We start from the raw sequence: 17,521 nt of genomic DNA on the forward strand, positions 1-17,521 counted from the left end.
GACATGATTCTATACCTAGCAGACCCAAAATGGTCTACAAAGAAACTATTGGAGCTAATAAATGAATTCAGAAAAGTGGCAGGATATAAAATCAACACGCATAAATCAAAGGCATTCCTGTATATCAGCAACAAATCCTCTGAAATGGAAATGAGGACAACTACTCCATTCACAATATCCTCAAAAAAAATAAAATACTTGGGAATCAACCTAACAAAAGAGGTGAAAGACTTATACAATGAAAACTACAGAACCCTAAAGAGAGATATAGAAGATCTTAGAAGATGGAAAAATATACCCTGTTCATGGATAGGCAGAACTAACATCATCAAAATGGCGATATTACCAAAAGTTCTCTATAAGTTCAATGCAATGCCAATCAAAATCCCAATGGCATTTCTTGTAGAAATAGATAAAGCAATCATGAAATTCATATGGAAAAATAAAAGACCCAGAGTAGCAAAAACAATGCTAAGCAGGAAGTGTGAATCAGGCGGTATAGCGATACCAGACTTCAAACTATACTACAGAGCAATAGTAACAAAAACAGCATGGTATTGGTACCAAAACAGGCGGGTGGACCAATGGTACAGAATAGAGGACACAGTAACCAATCCACAAAACTACAACTATCTTATATTTGATAAAGGGGCTAAAAGCATGCAATGGAGGAAGGATAGCATCTTCAACAAATGGTGCTGGGAAAACTGGAAATCCATTTGCATCAAAATGAAACTGAATCCCTTTCTCTCATGCACAAAAGTTAACTCAAAATGGATCAAGGAGCTTGATACTAAATCAGAGACACGGCGTCTGATAGAAGAAAAAGTTGGCTATGATCTACATACTGTGGGGGTGGGCTCCAAATTCCTCAATAGGACATCCATAGCGCAAGAGTTAATAACTAGAATCAACAAATGGGACTTACTCAAACTAAAGAGTTTTTTCTCAGCAAAAGAAACAATAAGAGAGGTAAATAGGGAGCCTACATCCTGGGAACAAATATTTACTCCTCACACTTCAGATAGAGCCCTAATATCCAGAATATACAAAGAACTCAAAAAATTAGCCAATAAGATAACAAATAACCCAATCAGCAAATGGGCCAAGGACCTGAACAGATACTTCTCAGAGGAGGATATACAATCAATCAACAAGTACATGAAAAAATGCTCACCATCGCTAGCAGTCAGAGAAATGCAAATCAAAACCACCCTAAGATACCATCTCACTGCAGTAAGATTGGCAGCCATTACGAAGTCAAACAACAACAAGTGCTGGCGAGGATGTGGGGAAAAGGGTACACTTGTTCATTGTTGGTGGGACTGCAAATTGGTGCAGCCAATTTGGAAAGCAGTATGGAGATTTCTTGGAAAGCTGGGAATGGAACCACCATTTGACCCAGCTATTCCCCTTCTCGGTCTATTCCCTAAAGACCTAATAAGAGCATGCTACAGGGACACTGCTACATCGATGTTCATAGCAGCACAATTCACGATAGCAAGACTGTGGAACCAATCTAGATGCCCCTCAATAGATGAATGGATAAAAAAAATGTGGCATTTATACACAATGGAGTATTACTCTGCATTAAAAAAATGACAAAATCATAGAATTTGGAGGGAAATGGATGGCATTAGAGCAGATTATGCTTAGTGAAGCTAGCCAATCCCTAAAAAACAAATGCCAAATGTCTTCTTTGATATAAGGGGAGTAACTAAGGACAGAGTAGGGACGAAGAGCATGAGAAGAAGATTAACATTAAACAGGGCTGAGAGGTGCGAGGGAAAGGGAGAGAGAAGGGAAATTGCATGGAAATGGAAGGTGATCCTCAGGGTTATACAAAATTACATACAAGAGGAAGTGAGGGGTAAGGGAAGAATAATACACGTGGAAGAAAAGATTTACAGTAGAGGGGGTAGAGAGAGTAGAGGGGAGGGGAGGGGAGGGTGGATAGTAGAGGATAGGAGAGGCAGCAGAATACAACAGACACTAGAATGGCAATGTGTAAATCAATGGAAGTGTAAATGATGTGATTCAGCAATCTGTATACGGGGTAAAAATGGGAGTTCATAACCCACTTGAATCAAACTGTGAAATATGATATATCAAGAACTATGTAATGTTTTGAACGACCAACAATAAAAAAAGAAAAAAAAAGAATGAATTGCTAATCAAAAGGGAAGAAGAACTTAAAATTTCAGGAAATTTCCTATTGGAAATGTCTTATTAGAAAAAAAAAAACTGTTTGGAAGAAGACAAGGGTGTGACCAAGGGACCATCTGATAAAAAATCTAGTACTAACAGGTTGTTTTAATTAGCTTTTTTACTGCAGTGAGCAAAAGACAAGAAAAGACCAACATAAAGGAGGAAAAGTTTACTTAAGTCTCACAGTTTCACAGGTCTCAGTCCATAGATGGCCAGTTCCATTCCTTAGGGCCCAAGGTGAGCAGAACAACATGGCAGATGGACATGGCAGAGGAAAGCAGCTAGGAATGTGGTACCAGGAAGCCAAGAGAGAGAGACTCCACTGGCCAGGGACAAAAAATATATACCCTGGCCATATCCCCAATGGGCTAACTCCATTGCTCTGGGCCCAAAGTGAGGCAGCACATCTTGGCAGATGGCCAGAGGCAGATAAAACCTGTCAGCTTACAGCATCCAGAAGCAAAAAGAGGGATGAAAGAAGGGGCCTGCAGGGAAGATGAGCCCTTCCTGGGCATGCCCCCCGTGACCCACCTCCTCCAGCCATGCCCTACCAATACCAGCCAGTCAGTCCATTCAGAGATGAGTGATTAGGTTAAGGCTGTCACAATCAAATCATTTCACCTCTGAGTATTCCTGCATTAACAGGAGCTTTGGGCAGACACCTCACATCCAAACCATAAGAGACTAGCATCACAACCACTTCCTCCCTTGGTCCAGTCCTGCTTCTTTCCCTCCCTTTCCACTGGTGTAGATTCTAAGAGCTCTCCCCCATTAAATCGCCTTCATGATCATCTCTGTCTCAGAGTCTGCTTTCCAGGGAGCACAGCTGGCAACAAGTAATGCTGGAGCTGCTGAGGGACTGCTGCTGCTGTTTTTAAGTCAGTGGAAAGATCTCTAGGCATTCTGAGAAGAATGTGTCCATCTGATACAATACACACATACACAAAGGGACAAGGAAAAAAAAATATCACTGTGGCTGAGACTGTGGGTGAGAAGCCTCCCTGCCTCTTAGAGGCTACAATTTCCTTTGATAAACATATATTATTTGGATGCAGAGAAGGTGTGGAGAGCAGAGACTAGTGAGTGGGAGGGAAGTAGGTGTGAAGAAGAAGATACACATTTGAGCTGAGACAGCTCTGCTGGAAGCAAAGAGACCTTGTTGAAAGCAGAGAGATGAGTGGACAGGCGGAATGGAGCATCTGAAGGAGGATGATGCTGAGGGGGAAGAACGGTGTTGGGAAAAATTAGGTCCAGAAACCAATAAAAGAGATTTTCAAATGACAAATGGTACTTGTAGTATCTTCTCTTTTGCAAATAAGCCTTGCTAATACTTCATTGTGAACTCTACGGCAAACTCAAAGGAAAGTCGGATGAAAGGAAGTCAGATGAAAAATTCAAAGAAGATGAACACATTTCAAGTGAAGCCAGCTTCTACTTGAGGTACTTCCTCTGTGGTTTGTACTAAATCTTTTTCTGTTCTTTCTCATCCCCCATCTCCACAAATGTACCTCTTCAAAGTCTCACCTAACTCCAGGTAAGTCTTTTTCTCCCTCTCTGTTTTCTTCTTTTTTTTTCTTTCCATTTTTGGTAAGACAATGTGGATATTTGAGGGAACCTGGTTTCTGGCTTTGAGACATTCTAGCTGGTGTCTCTACAAAGAATAATCACCACTGTTAACCAAGAGATGGGCTTCATGGATATGTACTAAAAAAGAGTGTTTTGTGACTCCTATTAAAAAGAATACCACTCAAAGAATGAAGATGAAATGGATCGAAGAATCAGTTTTGAACTGAAGGAGACTATAAAGCTCATATTTAGACCAACTTCATAATTTTATAAAGAAGGAAACTATTTTCTGGCAGATTTTTTTTGTCTGCAAATGTTTTCTTCCTTTCCCACCCATATAACAGTATTAAAAATGTTTCTGCTCTGCCTCACATCTCAATTTCCCTTCTCCTTTTTTTACAGCAATGATGTTGCCAGAAAAAAGTATTTCAAGGTGGATCATGTGAAGTCTCTGCCAAGGGGGGAAAAAAAAGTTTAACTGAAGAAGTAGCTGGTTCTTTGCCACTAGATGGAAAGTTTGCATACCTCTTACTCTCTTCCCCAAATCTCCAGGGTAAGGGGTACTCCTAGATACACATATATCCAAAGTGCCCCTCACTACCCTCTCTCCTTATTTCTCCTTAGTGTGGGTTGGGCCCATAGGGCTATAAATCAATGCAGTTTTAATCTTTTCGGGACAGAAGGATAATTTCAGGCTGTTGTGGTTGCTTGTATCTTATTCTCTAAGACCAAATGCATTTCATCTCCAAACCAGAAGCCTCAAAGGAAAGGAAATCCTACAAGTAATGGAATTCTCCATTGATTGTTTGTAGTAATTTCTCACTTCCAACATCATAAAGTGTATGCCAACAAAAGACATTATCTGGTTACTGACTGGGAAGAGGTCCACATTTCAAAGTTGAACTATGGAAATTCCCAAGAATTTGGAGTTATGAAAAAGCAAAATGATAGATCATAAAAAGAAACTGTTCAGTTCTTGTTTGGTCTTTTGGTAGTCTTCTATGATCTATTGCCTTATTGAATTATGGGTTCAAGGACAGGGAAACAATTGTGAAATGAGACAACAGTGGTATCCAGACACCCTAACTAGGCCCAAGTTTTACTCAGTGGTGAAGACTCCATTGCTCCATGTGGAAGGTTTCAATTTGAACCCTAGTCCCATTCCAACAACAAACAGATCATTAGAACATGAACAGGGTATCTAAATAACAAACTATGCCCAAACCACATCCAAGGCTGTGTCAAGTTCTCTACTCTAACCACATATATGTTCAAATAGAGATGATTCCTACTCTTGGAATTCACAATTAACATGCACTACGAGGCTCATTAGAACAATGTTAAGGGGGATTCACATTTGTCTCCAACTAGCTAAACAACTCTCTAGAAGAAGAAAATGTACTCACCCTGTTGTTTAGAAAAAAAAGTGATCTTCAATCATCAGAAGTAAAAATCTTTGTATTGTATATACTTTGGCAAGTATTAAAAAATTGTGTAATTTTAAAAATGCAAATGTTCAAAGAATATCCAAAATATCCAATTTATCAGCTTGTATGTAGGTTGGCTTTTAACTTCTATACATGACAAAGAAGAACACTGCTTGACATAATCCTTCAACCCAAAAGATCAATTACACTGAATGGTGCCTGTGCATTTTAAATTACTGAGAGCAAATGATAGGTATTAGGCAGAGCAAATTGACTCAACAACATAGCTTGCTGAGAGTGAATGCATTTGTTTGAAAACAATATTTCTTTTCTTAAGTGAGTACACAGCCAAGGAAACAGATTGGATTGATAGTTCTGAAGATTAGATCTCCTGTTTCACTACAGAGAAGGCCAGGGCAGTGCCAGCTCCCCATGTCTCCATGTGGGCATGCCTCAATAATTTTCCGAATGGACCACCTCTAGGGCACAAAAATGAAAGCTGCTCTAAGCCTAGCAACTTCTGCTGAACGTGCCAACTAAACACCACGGCACTGGGAGCAGCCACAGCCTGGGAGCTGGACTCAGACCTCCAACAAGCTCTACACTGAGGACGCGCAAGTGACACCAAGTGAGCTGCAATGCCACCAAAGACCCAGGAGAAGAAAATTTTTGTAACTGCCGCTTTCCAAGCCAGCCTTCCCCACCTCCTCAAATGCTAATCACTGATATCCAAGCCTCCAGGATTTCCCAGAAAGGCAGATGAATGCTGTGTGTGCACAGACTATTTAAGACTGGCGCCAGTGAGGCTGGCACAAAATGGAACTCCAGGAGCTGAAAACCTTTCCTTCTAAGCACGCCTCTTCTTCTGACCTGCCAAAGAACTGCCAAAGACATTTCTCTGCATGGCCAACCCCAACTGTACCGAAGGAGAATCAGTAAGGGGTAAGTGAGTAAAAAGAACCAAAAAGACACAGAGCTACTGCACAAAACTCCAGACACTGTACGTGCATAGAAAACTGTATCATTTATTGGAAGGAACTATTTTATCTAGCAATAATGTTTATAAAATGGCTACTTTTTAAAATCGTACTTTGCAAATAACTTCTAATTGAAAATGAAGTTTCATTAAAATAAGAAAATACAATTGAAACCATTTAATGGAAAAAAAAGAACCAAGATGATGATACACTGGATATGGAAATGTAACAACACTGCTGTGACTTCTACTAGTTGTCCTTTAACATATCCGTGCCCCAGGTACTTTCCATAATCTGGGATTTCCTTTCTGGCGAGAACCTCTGTCTCACCCTGCACCACAAGATTTTTCCCATGCCTGAAAATCTTGTCTCCACATTTGGAGATTCCAGAAATATGTTCCCTCTTGTTTCTTTTGTTAAGAATTTATAGAGTCTACTAGAAATTTTGCTAGGATTTATAGTCTAATAGAATACAGCTATAACAACACACCTCCCGGTTGAGTTGTAAGGTAATTATTTAAGCTTGACGTGTCACTTGCATAACATGAATCCTTCTTCTACCTGGTTAATTAAGTTATTTACTTTATGTTGTTGTTGTTGTTTTTAAAAACTTTCAAATTTATGGAAATAGCTGCAAATACAGTACAAAGAACCCTGTACAAATAGACCCTGTGCCCAAATAGATTAGATGCACAAATTCTATAGCATTAGTGTCAGTCTCCCTCCCTCCCTCCCTCCCTCTCTCTCCCATCCTCCCTCCCTCTCTCCCTACCTCCACACACGTACACACAAATTTTTCCTGCACTGTTTTAGAGTTAGTTCCAGACATCATGACTTTTCAAACCTCAATTCTTCGGCATGTACTTGCTAAAAATAAGTACATTCTCTTACATAACCACAGCACAATTTAAAAATTCAGGAAATCTAAATGATACCGTACTACCACTAACAAAAATCATATTCATATTTTATCAACTGTGCCACTGTTGGGGAACAGACAGATGAGGATGGTGGAAATGTGAGGTTAAGAAAATAATTCTGTAAAATGGGCCCCTGCCTGGCCTAAGGATATGTCACATTCCTCAGCAAGCTACCTGTTAATTGCAGGAGAAATGCAGGCCCAAGATAATGTCAATGGGAGGAACCCAGGAGACTTTTGTGACCAGATCCTGAAAACCTGGGACATAAGGATAGTTCCTCCTGACCACAAAATCTGTAAGAATATATGGTTAAAAATCCAATTAGAACTGGTCAGCCTGGGCCAAGGTGACCTAGAGTTGTCATGACAGTGGTTACTTGAAAGTCTGATGTTACCCTGCTGTCAGTCAAAAGTCAAGACATGGACCTTGGTGGGATTCTCTGGAAACTTCTCTGGAACCCCCAGTAAGACTGGAGTGCAGGAGAGGCACACTGTCCTCCTCTCCGGGAGGACCCACTCTCTCTCTCTTGAGAGTGACTCCCTTCCCTTTTCCTTACCCCTTCAATAAACACATTCCTGTTACTCTAAGCAACATGTCTGAAATCTTTCTGACTTGGTCACAAGAATCAAGGTTTGAAGGTGGGTCTTCGTGTTGGCCTCAGTTTCTTGGAAGGATCCAGCTCTGTAACACCCCTAATGCCTTCAACAGAGACTATCTGTCCTGATTCAAGACCCAATCCAGCTTCCACAGGGCATTTAATGGTCATCTCAATTAATCCCCTCTAATCTGGAGCGCTTTCAGCCCTCCTTTACCATTCATGATGCTGGCATTTTTGCCCATATTGACATTTATTGTCCAATGAGCAGCCAAAGTGATCAGGTCACATCAAACCCTCCCTCTGAAGGTTGCCCATCACTCAGGACAAAACCAGGTCCCTCCCTTGCCCATCTCCTCCATATCACAGCATTATCAATGTCACAGCATACATTCATTTATTATCTGACAGCTTCTCTCAAGGGGCAGGGGAAGAATTTTGTCAACTTATTCATTAATAGTCCTCTCTATGGCTAAGGACTTCGCTTATCTTGTTCCTGGATAATTCCAGAGACTAGAACAGTGTTTGCATGCAGAGGTGGCTCAAGATTCCTCTTGAATAATTAATCGACAGTTGTCAAATTTAAGAAAGATGATTAAGATATCCAGAAGTAAATGGGGTTCACTAGAAAAGATGAGAATTATTACTTTAAAAAAATAATAACTGAATAAGGGCTGGGGGGGGGGGCGTGTAGCTCAGTGGCAGAGTATAGGCTCAGCATGGGTGAGGCCCTGGCTTTAATTTCTAGCACCACAATAAAAGTTTACATGTCTTACAGGGCAGACAAGACAGTGGAAAATACAAACAAGATATCAGCATATTTTCAGAGGGGAAAACAAATGCTTTTCTTTAGGATAAACTCTATATGCAGTCTATCAAACTGAAACCAAAAGTCAGGATCAATTTCTAGCTTTTTAAGAATAGTTGAGTTTAAACTGGAGATTGCCAACGCATCATAACAGGAAGGCTCTGTTGATATGGCCATCCTGACTAACACACACCCTCTACAACTGCTAAAAGAGTCGCTCACTGGTGAGAGTCAGGTGGCAGAATTAGCAGGCCACCTGCATGTCCCTGCCCCTCAACTGACCACTGCAGTTCTTTCCTTTGCTCTCATTCGTACATTGTTCACAGACTCTTATTTTTGTAAAATTTTAAACACACAGGGCTGGGTTGTGGCTCAGTGGTAGAGCTCTTGCCTAGCACATGTGAAGGCCTGGGTTCAATTCCTAGCACCACATAGAAATTAAAAAATAAAATGAAAGTCTATTGACAACTAAAAAAATATTTTTTAAAAAAATGTAAACACACATGAAAGATGCAGGAATAGAAAAGAACAATCCTGTAACCTTTTTCCTTTTTTCTCCATATGCTTCCATTGCCCAGGCCTCAGACCCCCACAACTCCCTCTGAATATATACGACGTGTCTCAGACATTACCATGCTGGACAATTTCACTCTGTAGATTCAGACTGCCTTTTACTTCCAGAATGTTTCCCTAGATTTTCATCTTAAATTGCACCCTGCCCCCCACAGCTCTGTTTTTCTACTCCAGGGACTCCAGTTGTTCATGTAGTGGCTCCTCTTTGCCTTTCTTCTATGCCTCCACTTTCCCTCTCGCCTTTGTGGCTTGTTTTTCGGTATCATCATGACTCTCTTCACTGTTCTCCTGACTAATGCCCCTCATTACATTTTCATTCAAACCCATTCTCCCTTGGACACCTTACAATGTAGTCTGCATGTCGGAAAATAAAGTTCTATTTCTTTCCTGACTTCAATCAATTTTCATTGTATTTCTTCCTGCTTTGGGGTCCATTTCTGACCTTGGTTTTGGAATTCCTGTCTCACCGTGTTTATCATACCCCAATGTTTGTGAAGAAATTTAAATTCGATTGGAGTATCATGTTACAACATTCTTATGCTTCCTGGTGGCTTTTCAAAGAGGAATTGTCATTGACTCAAGTGTTCTGACTTCCATTCTCTTCGGGTCACACAGGTGTAACACTGATGACATCTATGTACTTTGTGGGCAGGCTGACAATGGGAACTGGTTCTCAAAATCTCTGGTTCAAGAGCTCCCTCTTCTGTCAGAATCATGAAGTGCAGTTTTTTTAAAGTGGCTTTCAGGGGCGGGGACAATAAAGGAGGTTTATCTTTCAACTTCTTGGCTTACTTTTATCATGTACTATTTTAGGTGACCCTATCTTGATTCCTTTCCTTTAATATAGAAGACTCCAAAAGATGATTCTCCCTACTTCTAAGCTCATTCATTCCTAAAAGCTCCAGAACTGCTACAGTCCCTTTTTCTCTTTAGTCAGTGCTCATATCTACTGGATTTTGTTTTGTTTTGTTTTTCAGTATTTTTACACCGTCTCTTTCTGAGGGTGATTTTCTCACAATACCCTCTTATCTCTTTTGTTTTTTTCCAGACACCCTGACTGTGGCCTGTAGTGGGAGCTCATGAGGTAGCTCTACCGAAAACTGATATTTACTTTTCCATTTACAGTAACTCAAGTTTGTGCTGTCCACTGGCCTCTAGTGATGCTGAAGGTGAAGGATTTATGTGATTGAATTTGCTTCTTATTGATCAATGCAGTTTTTTGGAAGATAAAAAGGGATTGAGATTTAGGCAGCAGCAATTAATTACTCTGGATTACCTGTAAGTACCTCATTTATAATTCTTAATTAGATATTTCTTCCTAATGTCAGAAATTAGATTTCTGGTTCCACCTTTTCCTCCTGCAGTGGCTATTGCAGGGGATACTATTGTGCTCCCCTATTACCCTGCTTCAGAGCTGAGGCACCTCTTCCCCAGTGAGGAGTGCAGAGACATCATGGTTGCTGCCTGCTCAGGGCGGAGTGAGCACTAAGCACTACTCTTGGCCACGGCACACTTACCCAGTGCTACTTGCCCAGTTCACCCTACTCCATGAGAAGCCAGCAGCCACTGGCTGGCTGACACTAAGATAGAAACTGGGCTCCTGGCCTTAATCTGTGACAACCCCATAGGGCCATTCCAGCTCAGCTGAGGTCTCAAGCATTGCACATTGGTCCCTCTGATCTGCACAAACTGACCTTTCTCACTTCCTTACAGGTGTATATCCTGAGAACACCCCTTAACAAGCTTCCCACAAAAAGTTCTCCATCTCAGGGCACTTTCAATACTCAACCTAAGGCAATCACCCTTATAAAAAGACTTAGTGAATTATGAGACAGCCACTGTTGTAGTTTACTGAATACATCAATATGTTCTTCTCATAAGAAAACTCTGAGAAAGACACTATAATTCTATAATTGTCATTTTTATATCTCAAGTGAGAAAAGAAAATCAAAGAGAAAATAAGTTATAATGCCACAGGCAGGAAGGGAACCCAGGCACTCTACCTCCAGAGCCCTCTCCTCCACTTCACCCACTGCCACCCACTCTAGCTGTATACTCAGCCTCCCTTAGGAAGACCTTAGCCAGTATCCTTGCATCTGCCGATGCCCTGTTCCAAACCCTATGACACATACCACAATGATCACAAAGAGTAAGATGCTTTTATTCTTTTAACATATAACATTTTCACTGGGGGATCGGTGATAACATTCATTGCTAAAGATGGAATTCAATCTTATAAGTTTGTCTTTTGAAACTATAGCATTAAAACAAAGAAGCATACTTGTGAATCCCCCATTACCATCTGCCAGGTCGCAAGATTACTTTTCATACGTATTGTGCATGTGTATGAGAAAGTGCATGTTACCAACCACTGCTCTATAGACTTGATTTTTATTTTACTTCAATGTAATAAAAAAAATTATAGTATGTCTCAGAAGTTCTTACCTCCATCTTGAAATTTGCTTAATCTTTCAAAATACGATGACATGGGGGCCTGTACAATATCTAGGATGGCCAGAAGTGTTCTTGTCAGCCTTAATAATTCACTGAAACTATAAAATCCAAAGTATATAAGATTCCGAGCCAGGTGAACCACCTTAATAAAAAAAAGGGGGGGGCGTAAAGAAGGCAGAAATAAAAAGAAGAACATTAGGAACACTGGCATTTTAAAATCTGAATTAGTTCAGATATTGCTAAACTTTCTAATTCTTTAATACCTAGGAGTTAAAATCCCTGTAGAAGCAACTCTTAAATTTTGATTTATTTTGAATTATTTATTATTTATTTGAATTATTACCTCTTTATTGAATATTAGCTCATTTAAGTCAGTAGGACACTACTTAATAAGTGGTTAAATTAATTACTTCAGCAAATAAATATTATCCATGAAACTTGCCCATAAATACATGTTCCTTATTCTGCTTTTCAGTCTTCTGTATACTATGAGACACAGCAAGTATGAGAGGCAGCCTCCAGGATGCGGCCCCCACTGTACAGGGTCCTCTCACATTGTATAGGTTGGTCTCTGTGACCAACAGAATCCAGCAGAGTGATGGCATGCCACTCCCAAGATCAGATGATAGAAGACTGCAACTTTCATCTTGGAGTCCTCTTTGTCCTGACTTGCCCTGCAGGGAGCCAGTGACATGTCATGGGTATAGTCAGCTCCCAGAAAGAAGAAGCTGAGGCGTTTAGTCAAAAGCCAGCCAGAAAGCATGGCTACCAATAATCACGAGCAGCAGACCATCTAGCCCAGATGACTGCCATCTCGCTCAACATCTTGACTGCTCCCTCTTGGGAGACCCTGAACCACAACTACCAAGCTACTCCCAGGATCCTGACTCTTAGAAACTGTAAGACAATAAATGAATGTTTTTGTTTTAGGCTACTATGTTTGAGGGTAATATGTCACACACCAATAGGGAGCTAATACATTAGGTATCCTGTAACAGCATCCTCTAGGTTTGCATCATTCCCAAAATGATATCATCACTGACAACATTTCAATTCAGTAAAACGAGCCTAAAAATATCACCTCTGTGAAGATAAGGGGGGAAAAAAAAGCATCCAAACATAAAATATGAAAAAGTATCCCCTTTTATCAACTGTAACAAAGATAACATATTCAAAAAATCAAGGGAAACAGTAATTAATAGATATTAAAGTATTTTGGTATCTCATCAAAGTACCAAATCTATATTTTATCAATGCAGAGAATCATGTAGTCATGAACTAAACTATCCAATTACTGAAACACCCTAAATATCAAAGGGAAAAAAAATCTTTGATACTTAATGTATCTAATTTTTGACAGGGAACATTTAATTACTTTATGAGAAACCATTTAAAAATACCTCAAATGTTAGTTTGTTTTTTTCTTTATCCCCAAAAGGAAAGGGCTGATTTACAACTTCTTTCAAGTATTCCTCAACAAATTCCATCGTTAGTGCAAATTTCCTCTTCATATCATTTCTGGAAGAGTCTGTTATAGAATCATATCTGGAAAGACAGAAGATAAGGCAAGTTAAACTGATTATAATAATTTAAAAACAGGAAGCTATGTACTTTAATTTCCTCACTTGATGATCTTGTTAAATCAGTTAACCTTTCCAGGTATCATGCCTGAATCTATAAAACGGGGCCATTGTGAAATGAGAAAGAACACATACAATGTACTTAAATCAGAGTCAACTATAATATCAAGCTTTTAGCTTATCATTATTCTTATTATTTCTGCATACTGGCTTCCAGAAAGATGTTTCTATTATCAATGAAAATTGTCAGTTTATTCTCAAAAAGAATATCTTACAAGCCTATAATCCCAGTGGCTCAGAAGGACAAGGCAGGAGGATCCCAAGTTCAAAGCCAGCCTCAGCAACTTAGCAAGACCCTGTCTCAAAAAATGAAATATATAAATAGTTGGGGACATGGCTCAGTTGTTAAGCATGCTGGGTTCAATCCCCCGTACCAAAAAAAAAAAAAAAAATCAAAAATCTCATTTGCTCTTGGAAGATGAACAATCTTAGGATACACACATGCCTTTCCATTGTATTTCATCTCAAAATTAAAGACATTTGATATTGAGTTCAACTGCTAAATTTATAGTCTTGAGAAATGTTTCCCAACGTACTCGTGAATCGTTATCTTTGTGGGGATTTCTGTCCAGAGCCTGGCATACCGAACAGGCACCACAGACTCCTGGGGATCTCGGTCAACGTGCATGTGGAGCATGAGGCGACAAAAAGATGCCCGGAGGTCGAACGGGAGGCTCTCATCCGACACGCACCGCAGGATCAGATCTACAGAGAGCTGTGTAGAAATCTGATTTATGGCCAGATACTGGCGATCCAAGCACATCCTCGCAAAGAGGTTTAGCTGGTACCTTAAAAATATGAGACATATTACATTGTTATTTTATCTTGATAAACCTCCTAAACTTCATAGTAAAAATTAATGTCTATTTTGATGATCTCTGTATTTCCAAGTGCTTGTGATACTGAGTCAAACTCTGTGAGTGGAAGTTTAAGTGATAAATAAGAACACAGACATGAGATTGTCTCTCTGCCCCTTTATTGTAATTTCTCCTCTTTGTTCCAGTGGCGTGTGTCTGGCCCAGGTTGTCACTGTGTTCCAGGTTTCCTGGGATTACAAAGACACTAGGCTGGAAGGCCAGGGAGCACAAGTCACATGACATCATCTCGCCCCATCCCCAGCCTCCCTCAGCTGAGGGCTCTAGGGTCTACATGCCAAGTTTGCTCCCACAGTTCCCAAACCAAATGTGGTCAGTTCAAATAGTGTCAGCCTCTGAGATGAAGAGTCAGCCTGTGAGATGAAGAGTTGCTGTAGCTGTAGAAACCAGGGAATGAAGGCATTTTCTGCTTTTCTCTGATTCCTGCCTCTTGGGGCCAAACTGGTCCCTGGGTTGCTGCCTTCTGTTTTCATCCCTTAAGCTCAAAGATGCCAGTTAGGATCTTGTCCCCAACATACTGACACTGGGAACGACCTTCAGTACTTCTGCTGTACATCGGTGAGTTTTCGTAACTACAGGCACCAGTTCCTCTAAAGCCCAGGTCAGCAGGTATTAAAAAGTGCTGGTATAAACTACTGGCTGCCCTCCTCTGTGGCCACCCCACAGTGAGGTCAGTTTTCTCAGCCCAGGTTCTGCTGCTCTCTCAATTTGTGCCCTGGATCCTAACTTGTCTCCCTCTCTACTTGAAAACAGAAACACTCCACTACACAAAACTCCAAACTAGAGAAAAGTCAGGGAACGGCAAGTGGTGTACATGGAAAACACAGACGCCAACTTTCCTTTTGACTATTTGACGTAGTTAGTCCTAAACATTTCAGCTCCCCTAGTTCTGGAATGACTTTTAAAATCTCCTCTTCACACAGACCTAACTTTTAGAGGTTTCAGAGAATCCACTCTCGAAGAATATGCGAAAGAGTGAATGATGACTCTATAGTACCTCACCTGTAGTAGGTAAGAACCTCCAGGTCAGCTTTGGTGCCTTCCTTTGCCTCCTGAGCCAGGTGCCGAATAGCTTTGCCATGAGGCTCCTTGTTGCTGTCAATCCAGTACAGCCAGACTTCTTCGTCATCCAGGTCGTCTGGTAGGATGCAGCTCTCCAAGGGGTTGTCTACTTGCATGGAGACCAGCCTTGAAATCAGGAACATGCAAAAATCTATCAGGAAGCACGCTTACAACTATGATTAAAAAAAAAAAAACTACAGAACTTAAAAAATAATGAACAGAAAAAAAAATGCCTCCATTATCTATCTGCCTTACTTAGTTTGGATGAGAATGTCAGCATTGCCAGGACTCAACATAAATTTACAGATGAGTTCTTGAGTGACAGGGATGGCAGTGGTGTTAGACACACACAGATCTGACAGATAATCCAAAAACCTGGCAAGAGAAGAAAAATTAAATGGAACATGAAGACGAAGCATTTTACAAAATCATTACAATGAAAATATAATTTGGAATATAACAAGAAACTTATTTTTATATTTTTAATACTTTTTCCATGTGACATTTTTTTAATGTCTTCCTTCTCTACTGCATCATTAGAAACAAATTAAACACTCCATTCTTTTCATTTAATACAAACCTTCATTGAATACAAAGGATATGTTTACTTCTATTTATTTGGTGACATTCTTTCCTCAGCATGGTGACTTATGTTTATAAAATCATTTATCTGCCTTAAAGTGACAGTCCCCAGGATTGATCTCAGAACAAAAGCAGATCAAAGCTAATGGCTGTACCGAGTAAAACAGGACATAGCACATGCTTTATGAAAGTGACCATGGCCTGGCCCAGAGAGAGGACCAGTTCTACTTTCTAGTATTTATTTGCTATACTACTTAGTTAAGAAAACATTGCCAATGTTCATTTCCCTCAGATAAAGCAGTATGGCGAAATCAAAGCAGAACCATAATCCCCAGATTTACTTTTACTTCATATTCTATTCCTATCAGGGCATTCTTGGGCATACTGCTTTGTTTTCTCATTTCAAAAATGTGAATAATATAGCTCAGTGGTAGAGTATGTGCACTGGATAAGCAAAGCTCTGTATTTAATTCTCAACACACAAAAAAAAATAAAATGTGGATAATAAAAGATAACCAGTATTCTTCATGAGAATGTGTAAGATTTTAAATGAGATGGTGTATATATTTTGAAAGCTATATATAAGTTATCAGAAGGGAAATTAAGTACATTAAATTATAAGCCTAGTTCTGGGATGTAACTCAGTGACAGAGCATTGCCCAGCATGTGCAAGGCCCTGGGTTCAAGTCCCAGCAGGGTAAAAATAAACAAATATAAGTTTTCAAAGGGTTTTGATCTCTAACAAAGAAATAACTATATAGCAATAAACCCAACAGAATTTGACCAGGAAAGTTAGTGCTACCAAAGAATTCTAACTTTTAAAATTTCTAAAAATAAAACCAAAAGCCCCAGTCCCCACTAGAAAAGAAAGAACACTACATAAACCACTTCAAACCTTGGCTCCCGGTTCCTCCTGAGTAAGCTGACAAATGTTTCTATTTCTTTTGCTGTGATATGTTTCTCTAGTAGTTTTCTGTTGTTGTGCAACAAAGCTGTGATAGTATCTTCTGCCAAAATATCATAGCCAATCTGGGACTGCATGACACAGAAATTCTTAGCAATATACTCCTGCAAAAAGGAAAGACTGTCAGAATGTGCCGCCAAACAGCTCAGAAATCAAGGTCCTCACAGGGCTAGCAACACAGTTAACTTATTCACAACAGAAAACTCTCTAAAAATTTTGTCAAAAGAGAAGCAAGTAAATATTTCTTTAAAAAGTAGAGCTTTTTGAGGAAGGCAATTAAAACATATCAGTATACATATAATTTAAATTATGACAAAAAAAGTACATTGCTAAAATGATTTTTAATATGCATGCTTAAGCTCTTGTAAGTGAGAAACCAAAAATAAATATAATTAAAATAACAAATCTTTACAACTTGGTAACTTAGGATTTCATCAGCCTAACAGAGGCTCTTTCTCTGAGTCTCCCCAAAAGCCATGACCAGTGATTTTGGCAAAATGATGAAAAAAAAAATAACTATTTGATATCTCATTCATGAGACATGAGATCTATGCATCTACCTGAAGACTGTAGATAGATCTGGGTTGATTTCTTTCTTGTATATAAACTACAATGATCTATAAGATCTTTTCTTCAAAATAATTGTAAAAACTTAGTAACTTCTTATCATTAAAATGTAAACTGGGTTGGGGATGTAGTTCCATGGTAGAATGCTTGCCTGGCATGCATGGGGCCCTGATTTCAATCCCTAGTACCACACACACACACACACACACACACACACAGTGCAACCAAATAAGATAATGTAATCAACCATGTTGCTAATCAGATCCATTCATTCAGTAAAAATTTCTTAGAGGCCTCAAAAAT

The 17,521-nt window shown here is 39.7% G+C and overlaps 1 protein-coding gene across 4 annotated transcripts in view; it reads right to left on the reverse strand.

Moving 5' to 3' along the window:
• Positions 1 to 17,521, reverse strand: part of ITPR2 (inositol 1,4,5-trisphosphate receptor type 2) — a 502,163-nt gene that overhangs the window by 324,670 nt on the left and 159,972 nt on the right. For all 4 annotated transcript variants that reach the window (XM_081311949.1, XM_081311950.1, XM_081311951.1 and 1 more), the window contains 6 exons: positions 16,583 to 16,755; positions 15,361 to 15,480; positions 15,046 to 15,231; positions 13,705 to 13,956; positions 12,929 to 13,073; positions 11,520 to 11,670 (listed from right to left, as the gene is read on the reverse strand). In XM_081311949.1, the coding sequence (XP_081168075.1) occupies positions 11,520 to 11,670; positions 12,929 to 13,073; positions 13,705 to 13,956; positions 15,046 to 15,231; positions 15,361 to 15,480; positions 16,583 to 16,755 (1,027 nt within the window). The remainder of the gene's footprint in view (positions 1 to 11,519; positions 11,671 to 12,928; positions 13,074 to 13,704; positions 13,957 to 15,045; positions 15,232 to 15,360; positions 15,481 to 16,582; positions 16,756 to 17,521) is intronic.

This window comes from Spermophilus citellus (assembly GCF_964194105.1).
Source record: "Spermophilus citellus genome assembly, chromosome: 10".
In the NCBI taxonomy this organism is placed as follows: domain Eukaryota; kingdom Metazoa; phylum Chordata; class Mammalia; order Rodentia; family Sciuridae; genus Spermophilus; species Spermophilus citellus.